This window comes from Laccaria bicolor, genomic scaffold (assembly GCF_000143565.1).
Source record: "Laccaria bicolor S238N-H82 LACBIscaffold_325 genomic scaffold, whole genome shotgun sequence".
Lineage (NCBI taxonomy): Eukaryota > Fungi > Basidiomycota > Agaricomycetes > Agaricales > Hydnangiaceae > Laccaria > Laccaria bicolor.
Window position 1 is genome coordinate 1 of NW_001890181.1, and position 8,371 is coordinate 8,371.

The following is an 8,371-nucleotide window of genomic DNA, read 5'->3' on the forward strand; positions in this document are numbered from 1 at the left end:
GGTGTGCGTCATCGTCGTGTCATGTTGCCATCGTTGTGTTGCGTTGCCATTGTGTCGTGTTGTCGTCATGTTGTGTTCTCGTGGTGTTGTGTTGTCATTGTCATGTCGTGGCGTGTCGCTGTCGTGTCCTGTTGTCGTCGTGTCGTGTTTTCGTAGTCATTAGTGGGGTGGGATGGGATGGAGGAGGGGGGGCACTTACCTTTGGATGATGACGAATGACGTCGCTATCAGCGATGTGGCATCGTTTGCTGGTGACGTGGCGTTCTTGTATTGTTCTTGATGCATTGAGGTGGTCGGGGTTGCTGATTGATGAGTGTCGTGGGTGGTGGTGACCACGGGTGATTGTGGTGACGTGGCGATGGGTGGGCGTCGTGGATGATGGTGGTGGTTGAGAGGGTGTGTTGTTGATGATGCCCAAATCAAGCGTCGGCAAACACCGACACTCAATTTGGGTGTCAGGAATTCTGTTCCGTCATGTTCCGTGATCATTCCTTCTGGGTGATTCCTGGAACCATTCTGGCGGAATTTGAATTCCATTCAAAATTCTGCGGAATTGATGAAACAATTTGGCAGGGCCCTCTGCCAAATTTGATTCCTCTGGAATTCCAGGAATTGCCTGGATTCCGCCAGATTCCGGCAGGAATCAGTGGAGGACAATAAAGACCTCCTATCGTCGTAGACTTCTCAACAAGGTCATGAGTGCGAGGCGAGAGTGTCGGGTGTAGTGCAGACTACATTGTTGACTTGTGTTGGTGGCATGGTTCCGTGTGGCAGTAACACGCCTAAGATATCCTGTGACCCTGGATTAGGGATGCTGTCACCCAGCGCAGGGCTCTTGTATCCTGGAGGGGAGACGATGGGTTGTCTGGCCATAAATCGTATCTGCAACCCAATCCATGTATTATGAGTAGTCATGGTAAGAAGGTAAGTACTACGAAGGGGCCACAACACAAGATAAACAAGGAACAAACAATTGTAACTACTATGATTCAATGTCATGCCAAGGTAAAGTATAAACCACTGTTACACCTTGCATGAATACAAGCCAAAGAAGAAGAAGAGCAACAACAATGACAACGACAACGATGAGCACATCATCAGACATGTAGTTGTGGAGTGTACCGAAGACTGTCCCAGGTTCTCTGTGACCCCCTCTTCAGCTTCCAATGAAGCCTACAGGCATCCAATAGCCTCCTCTTTGTCGTTCAACTCAAGGGGGGAGCAGGATTTGAATTTGCCATATGGGGCCAGTTAGTTAGTCCAGCCGCCAGGCCGTTAAATTTTATTTTATTTTAAGTACCAATTTCGGGTAATTTATGGACTGGATGAGCTTAGATTAGACTGGTGCGCTCTCTGACGTGTTTGACGAGCTCTCCTTACTTACCCGTTCTGTTGTCCTTCCAATGATGGAGACATGCTTGACACGAACGACGCAGTTGTTCCAGCTGTCATTGTGCAAGAGGTTGGGCTACCTGCAGACGAGATGCTTGATGCGACTGATGCAGTTGTTTCAGCCATCATCACACAAAAAGTTGGCCTACGTGCAAATGAGCTAGAAGCCATCAACACATGAACCAACAGTGGGAATGGGCATGAAACTCACAAATTTGCTATAGATCTCAACATACCCACTGCCTCTGCAAACTCTGACCTGAGAAGCCTATGAGTAGGTTTGAGGAACACCAGTAAATGAAAGCTTGTGAGAGTGTGTGATTGCGGCGAGAGTATAGACAAAGTTGAGGCCGATGACAAAAGCAGAATAATTATCTCCAGACGAAAAGGCTGTGAGACATTGTGGGTAAGACATTTCTTTTCATGTCATTTTCTGCCTTCTACTCACCACTAACTATGCAGTACCATCTTTTCTGCGTTGGACTGGATCATGGTATCAACGACTGGGTTTGTGACCCATCCAAGAGCGTAGAAAAAAGCAGAGGAAGGGGCAGCAAACGAAGGCGTGCAGTGTAGATAAGGTGGCAGCTGACACAATGCCCAAATGATGCCCAAAACACAGTACCTATTTATAGACTTTACCTATATATGGTAATTTATTTGCACGCTGGTTAGTTAGTCCTGCCATAGTGGCCTTATGAAAAAAATCAGCATGATATATTAAATTAAAATTGTGTACCCCCCTTGGTTCAACTTGCAGACTCGATTGGAAAAGCGAAGGTCATGGCAACTTGCAAGGCCACAGGTCCTCTCAGTTGTTCTCAAGTGACTCAAGCTCCAATGATGACCAGGTGAGAAACTTTTTCTTTTTATGAGACAAATGCGCTAACACTTTTTGTTCAAGCAGGCTAATAGCACTACAGAGTATATTTCCATGCACAGCCCTCCATCCACACCGTCCACACCGTCGGAACCCTCATTTTCCCTTTTACCTTCTGCCTCGACTCTCCAGGCTACTCAATCGCAGCCATCCAATCCATCAACCAAGACTGATAACCCCCCATGCAGTTCAGCTCGTATTGCCAGTAACCCGCCCCCTGTCATTGATGTTGACTCTGATGATGATGTTGCTCAGCGGCCTGTGAACCTGGCCCCACCCATCCGGAATCAAAGCACGTTCATGTGGCAGGCCAACCTCATGTGTGTGATGCTATGATACAGGTGAAATGAAATTAACTGTATAAAATCCAATTTTTGTGATTTTACCATTAAATGGTCTTCTCTGTAACTACACTAAGTACAGTTGCAATGATACAGAGAGTCTTTGAACATACCCAGTTCAGCAGACTAAAAGTGCACATGTGTCGAGTCTGAACATAGGACTAAGGCTTTGGAGCTGCCAGGCAAATTAGACATATCAGCAAGATGGACGATTGAAGGAATGAGCTATCAGACAGGTTCATGTGCGGTGTCTGGAGGTGGCTTAAGTACTAGTACAAGTGGCTTATGTCCATATGGAGGTGGCTTGAGTGGCTTATGACAATGGCGATCGGTGGATCTGACCCCCCTTGAGTTGCTATTCTTTGTTGAAATGTAATTGTTACAATGTGGTTCAATTTGGTTTTCTTGTATTTTCAACAATGAAGGTCAACACAGGGTCCAACGTTGAACACCTCCACCAACCCTCCTCTCATTCGCATTCTGACGAGTAAACCCGCCTTTCCCGCCCTTCGCTCCAGGCACCCCTTCCAACCGCGTTTTCAACCTTCTCCTCGACCCCCGCTGCCTCTAGCCACCATGCCACTCGAAAGAGTGTCATCTAACCCTAAGTTCTTTATGACCGTGTCACATCTCTCCTCTGCTTGAAGGAGACGCGCTATCTCCTCTCGGTTGTAGTAGCAATCCGTGAAGGCGTGTGATGGCTGAACTTTGCGCGCGCGTTGACCAAGGAGCTCTTCGCTGCCATGATGTCCTTCCTCCTTTCTTCATCGCTTCTTCGGAACGTGTTTCTTCCGACTCACCGTTCGCGACCACGTACAAATCACCGTCTGTGTTGCCTCGGGACCCCGATCTCCTATGGCAGTTCCCGTACAGGAAATTGCACCAGGTTCTCCTTGCATCCTCGCAAGATGTTTGGCCCCCTGCTGTACATTTCCTTTCTGTGTAGGTGGAGAGGGAAGGCGATGCCGGAAATACGTGTGATCCATCGTCGCAGCGGCGGGAGGGGCACCAGAGAGGCGTCGCGGGATCATTTGGATTTGGAGGAAAGACGGAGCAAGTTACGCACACTCCTTGTTGTGTGTCCACGGGCCCCATACAGACCTCTTCAAGGTCCCATTCGCCCTATGCTACTTCGCGCTCAGTTCTTCCTTTTTACACACGCTTCCAAGAGGAAGCATAGGCCCTTCTATAAACAAGCTTCCGCACAAGATCTCACAGTCCAATTTACCTCTGAGTTCGCTCAAATCCCGGCACCATTTCCGCAGCGTTCAAGTGCCGTGGGCTACTGTATTATCTCGTGTTACCCTCTGGGGACAACACAATGGTGCAGGTGAAGTCCAGAAGCGTCGGCGAGCGCGTTGAAATCTGCATGGCTTCGGCGGCGATGTGTTAGGGGACCCAGAAGCGAGGGAACGTAGGTTGGGGAAAAGGGACACACAGGAAAGCGGGGCACTTGTCTCACGGCGTTTGAGAGATCTGTGGAGGTTGTACTAAGCCAGCTGGTAAGTAAACTCATCCGCTTCTAATCAGTAATTGACTTTCTTCCAGCAACATCACGCACGCCCCCAATTTCAACCCTTCTCACACAAGAAGGCTGACCATGACTGCTCACTACAGCTAGTAACTCAACTCCACATCATATTCTCTCCTGACCATTTCGTTGTGGGTAGCCGGCGTATCAAGGCTTAGGCCACCTAGACCTCTGGGCCGGCTCCGAGCCTCCTCCAAGCGTTGTTATTCAGCACGAAACGAAGACCCACCCTAGACGCTCTTGAATGCACTTTTCTTCGGTTTTCTACACGCTACTCCTGTTATACGCCATTTCCTTCGACGTATGGCACCGATGACCCGCGCCCGTGCTTCCTCTACTCATGCCTAAGCCCTTCATGGTGGCCATGGCATGTTGGTCCACCCTCCCCTTGCTGAAGCTATGACTCCTACGGGAAAGGGGTTCCGGTAACGGATACCTGTTGTAGCAGAGATGCGTTCTCGAGGTCAGCGGGGGGTTGGATCCAGATTGACTGCTTTGCTTGCTCTTTGGGGACGCAAAGGCGAATGGGGAACACGCGCGGCGAGGTTCTGCTCGAGGGACTTTTTGGTTGCGGTTTAGCGCACGGACAAGAAAACGAGGATGGTGTCTTTCTGAGTGATCAGGTGGTGAGTGGGCCCTGTACGCCTTGCGCGAGACGCTGCTGGGAGTGTGGGTGACGGGTCGAAGTCCACGTTAACTGGGTTGATCGCTCATGCTATCCCATGCTAAGACGGGTGGGGTGAAGGAGGGTTATTGATGGGACGGTTCTCCCTTAGTAGTTGTCGTGACGAATAGGGGGACCAAAAGGAGCGGGGTTGGGTGAGCGTTGGGGTGGTATGTCCTCTTGTGGGCTAGCACCGTGGCGGGGGTGGCCTTTTAGGCTTCGAGAGTGTGTGTGGTTGAAGATTTGCATGTTGGTTGGGATGAGATCCCACAATTTTTTCCGACTTGTCACTTTCGTGGTGGCTTTTTTTCAGTTTTCATTTGCTTGAGTTGTAGGCATGCACTGGAAGTGGGGTTGGTATGCAGGATGTACCTGGTACGTCTCCTCTCGTGTTTGTTTTCCTGCATACTTATCATTATGCGTGCTCTTTAGATTTTTACTTGACATCGTGCGGTTGTTCTTGACCTTTTTTTTTGTTGCGGTAAACAGCTTTTTAACAGGTATATCGTTCTCCTGGGCGTGGATGGCAATGGTACGTGTGGTTTGCAGTATGCTTGAGTTCAGGCAGATGTTAACCCTTGGATTTTAGGTCGACAACGCCGAATATTGGTTGCTGCAAGTGCAACACAGTCTTCTCATTCTCGTAGGATGAACTTACGCGTTGGCTTTCACGTCAAGTTCAACCAGTTCACCTGATACACCAGTGAGTAGCGTGACTTCCTGCCGAATTCTGACTTTGGGTTACATCCACCACCTCTATTTGCCCGTTTATACTGACGACGTCATTTTCTCCCCAGTGCATTTAACGAGTCATATCGCCTTCCCCGGCTCCCATGTCACTTTCAGTGGCCCGTGCACGACACAACACCCAATCACCCCAAGCCACGCCCACATGATTCACGGGACCCCTGGAATCCTTCTTACGAGCCTGCGGACAGCCACTGGTGCTCTTCTCGCCAGAGCTCCCCGCTGTTCCTTCGAGGATTTAGTCGGAGTAGGTGCAGGGTGATGAAGACCTTTGTTCAGAGGTGATTATTAGCCTGGCGGGGAAACCTTGACCACTGCTACTCTACGTGCCGAGTTTAGGACGGTTTAAGGCTTATAGAGGACCTGTGTAAATATGCTCAAACTGAATACAAATTTGACTGGGCCTTTCGGGGGTCTCTAACTCGCGGCTCCGACAGAATTTGGGGGTCAAACGGTGCTTTGGAAGGGGCTTAGTCCTGGCTGCCCCACTACCGCCTCCAACTGTCTTTCACTCGCTATGCTTGTTGGGAGTATCATAACATAGTTTATAGGCATTCAGATGGTAGTACATGTCGAGAATATAATCGTAGAGCGGGCAATGTATAGTGAAGCAATAGTACACGAGTCTAAGCACCAAATCCGTAGAGGGTACGACCAGAACGCTTGAGGGCGTAGACGACGTCGAGAGCCGTGACAGTTTTCCTGCAGTATCCCAAATCAGCGGGGAAAGACAGGAGGACAAGAAGGCCGCGTACCGCTTAGCGTGCTCAGTGTAGGTAACGGAGTCCCGGATAACGTTCTCAAGGAAGATCTTGAGGACACCACGGGTTTCCTCGTAGATGAGACCAGAAATACGCTTTACACCACCACGGCGAGCGAGACGACGGATAGCGGGCTTCGTGATACCTGGGTGGTATACAGGGTGTAAGTGAGGTTGTATGAAAGGACATGGTGGCATTGACGCACCTTGGATGTTGTCGCGAAGAATCTTACGGTGACGTTTAGCACCACCTTTGCCGAGACCCTGGGCAAGAATGCGTCAATAGCTGAATACCGTCTACTTTGCATTTTGAGCTCACCTTGCCACCTTTTCCGCGTCCAGACATGTTGCGTGCGTGTTAAAGTGTTGTTGGGGATGTGAAGGTCGGTGTCAGTGGCAGTGACGAGGACTGGCGCTGAAGGTCAGTGGAGATGATGGTGGTAAGGAAGAGAGAGCCGTTCGTTGATCGTAATTATCTTTGTTTCGCGTCTGTTATGGCTTGTTGACGCGCCTTATCACGCTGAACCACGAACGACTCAGATTGACTGGCTTTTATTTCTTCTTCCCATCACTATACTTATATCGGCCAAGCAACAGAGTTGCAGAAATTACAGCTACGGCTCCCGAAAAACTTAACCGCCTTGGAATGTCAAAATTTTCTGCAACGCCCAACTTTAGGCATTTCTGAGGCTTGATTCATCTGAATCTCGTAGAAGCGCGGGAGAACCACTGTGGTCACTTTGAGAAGCAAGCATCACTTTCTCAGTTTCTGACGGTCACCTCAATCATCAAGATAGAGACTTTCCGAGTCAACGCAGGTATGTTCTGAGTCCTTTCTTTCCGTCATACATGCCTCGCTTATTATTATGCTGTTCTAAGAGACTTTGTTCTGGGAACAATAATCACGGTCATTGTGTTATTGTATTTAGGCGCCCTGCCCACACGAGGGCGGATTAAGCGGGAGAATCACTGGATCGATTTATAAGCGCGTGCGCAGTGCAAGATGCTCTTGTCTTCTGCACCACCCTCTGATCCTGATTGTTAACATAGTTGAAATACACCCCAGGTGAGTTATTAGCCCCTTCAGATGTTGGATTTACTCATGTCCGAAATTTAAAGGAGGACGTTGACCGACATCGTCATTGGCTTACTCCATTCACACACTAATACTTCTGTTTGACCATCAGGTATAACACGAGGAAGACACGAGGAAAAGAACCTCTTATAAGTACGTGACCCCTCTGGTTGTCTAACATTCACGCTTACCCGCACTTTCAGCATGTCATCGAGCTTTGGAGAGAACGTCGATCCATGCGCCGCGGTACGAGCTATCCTTGGTAGCTACCCATTTTCGGTTGGGCTGCTAAGAGAGTTATTACAAAATTCAGATGATGCTCGTGCATCAAAACAGGTGTGATTCACAAATGTCTTCCCTACGCTCTCATTGACGGATGGAATCAAGATATTCGTCCTAGATCATCGTACCCACGCGACCGACCACATTCATCACCCAAGACTAAAACCGACGCAAGGACCAGCCTTGCTCGCCTTTAATGACGCGATGTTTCAGGAGGAGGATTGGGAAGCATTGCAGAACATCCACAGATCTTCGAAGAAAATGGATACGTCGTATGATCCCTTCCATATCTGATGTGCAACATATGCTGACCAGGATATATAGCAAGATCGGAAAGTATGGGATTGGCTTCCGTTCCGTCTACCACGTATGCTTCTCCAAATCCGCGTTCATAGCAGTTGCTCACGTTGACTGCAGATCACGGATTACCCTCAAATCATGTCTGGCCCATACCTCGCCATTTTAGATCCCCAGCACAACTTTGCCCGTTCGGGGGGCGTCAAGATCGAACTTTCCGCAAACCCTTCAACGTACCAAGGTCATCTAACGACCTTTGACTCACTTTTACCTAGCGATTGGCAAGGAAAGGAGTTCACTGGCTCCGTCGTCCGCCTTCCCTTACGCAACAGGGAGAGCGAGATCAGCAACAAGGTCGTCGGGAGTCACGAAATATCCCAACTCTTGCATGACTTCATCAAA

The 8,371-nt window shown here is 49.2% G+C and overlaps 5 protein-coding genes across 5 annotated transcripts; 4 read left to right on the forward strand and 1 right to left on the reverse strand.

Annotated features, from left to right (window-relative positions):
- Nucleotides 1-2,326: 2,326 nt before the first annotated feature.
- Nucleotides 2,327-2,608, forward strand: LACBIDRAFT_306718 (uncharacterized protein; the record flags this gene model as incomplete). Its single annotated transcript, XM_001891063.1, has 2 exons — nucleotides 2,327-2,473; nucleotides 2,528-2,608. 2 exons carry the CDS (start codon nucleotides 2,327-2,329, stop codon nucleotides 2,606-2,608), a joined length of 228 nt encoding a protein of 75 aa, XP_001891098.1.
- A 913-nt stretch (nucleotides 2,609-3,521) lies between these two features.
- On the forward strand, nucleotides 3,522-3,947 carry LACBIDRAFT_306719 (uncharacterized protein; the record flags this gene model as incomplete). Its single annotated transcript, XM_001891064.1, has 1 exon — nucleotides 3,522-3,947. The coding sequence occupies one exon, from the start codon at nucleotides 3,522-3,524 to the stop codon at nucleotides 3,945-3,947; it is 426 nt and encodes a 141-aa protein (XP_001891099.1).
- Nucleotides 3,948-5,167: 1,220 nt separating this feature from the next.
- Nucleotides 5,168-5,840, forward strand: LACBIDRAFT_306721 (uncharacterized protein; the record flags this gene model as incomplete). Its single annotated transcript, XM_001891065.1, has 6 exons — nucleotides 5,168-5,183; nucleotides 5,241-5,256; nucleotides 5,309-5,340; nucleotides 5,398-5,427; nucleotides 5,487-5,511; nucleotides 5,606-5,840. The coding sequence occupies 6 exons, from the start codon at nucleotides 5,168-5,170 to the stop codon at nucleotides 5,838-5,840; spliced, it is 354 nt and encodes a 117-aa protein (XP_001891100.1).
- Nucleotides 5,841-6,079: 239 nt separating this feature from the next.
- On the reverse strand, nucleotides 6,080-6,757 carry HFO16210 (histone H4). Its single transcript, XM_001891067.1, has 4 exons — nucleotides 6,635-6,757; nucleotides 6,522-6,579; nucleotides 6,311-6,461; nucleotides 6,080-6,257 (listed from the first exon to the last, which is right to left on the reverse strand). Exons 1-4 carry the CDS (start codon nucleotides 6,659-6,661, stop codon nucleotides 6,182-6,184), a joined length of 312 nt encoding a protein of 103 aa, XP_001891102.1. The 5' UTR covers nucleotides 6,662-6,757; the 3' UTR covers nucleotides 6,080-6,181.
- An 837-nt stretch (nucleotides 6,758-7,594) lies between these two features.
- Nucleotides 7,595-8,371, forward strand: LACBIDRAFT_306723 (uncharacterized protein; the record flags this gene model as incomplete). The annotated part of the gene is made up of 4 exons (XM_001891066.1): nucleotides 7,595-7,726; nucleotides 7,778-7,944; nucleotides 7,997-8,039; nucleotides 8,090-8,371. Coding segments are annotated over 4 exons (624 nt in total), but the record flags the coding sequence as incomplete, so codon positions are not given.

What these genes read in the sequence shown, in the direction of transcription:
- HFO16210 (XM_001891067.1), bottom strand. Translation starts at nt 6,661, where the DNA reads ATGTCTGGACGCGGAAAAGGTGGCAAG. An exon ending in GACGCGGAAAAGGTGGCAAG is followed by an intron (nt 6,580 to 6,634) that starts GTGAGCTCAAAA and finishes ATTCTTGCCCAG; the next exon opens with GGTCTCGGCAAAGGTGGTGC. An exon ending in TCTTCGCGACAACATCCAAG is followed by an intron (nt 6,462 to 6,521) that starts GTGCGTCAATGC and finishes TATACCACCCAG; the next exon opens with GTATCACGAAGCCCGCTATC.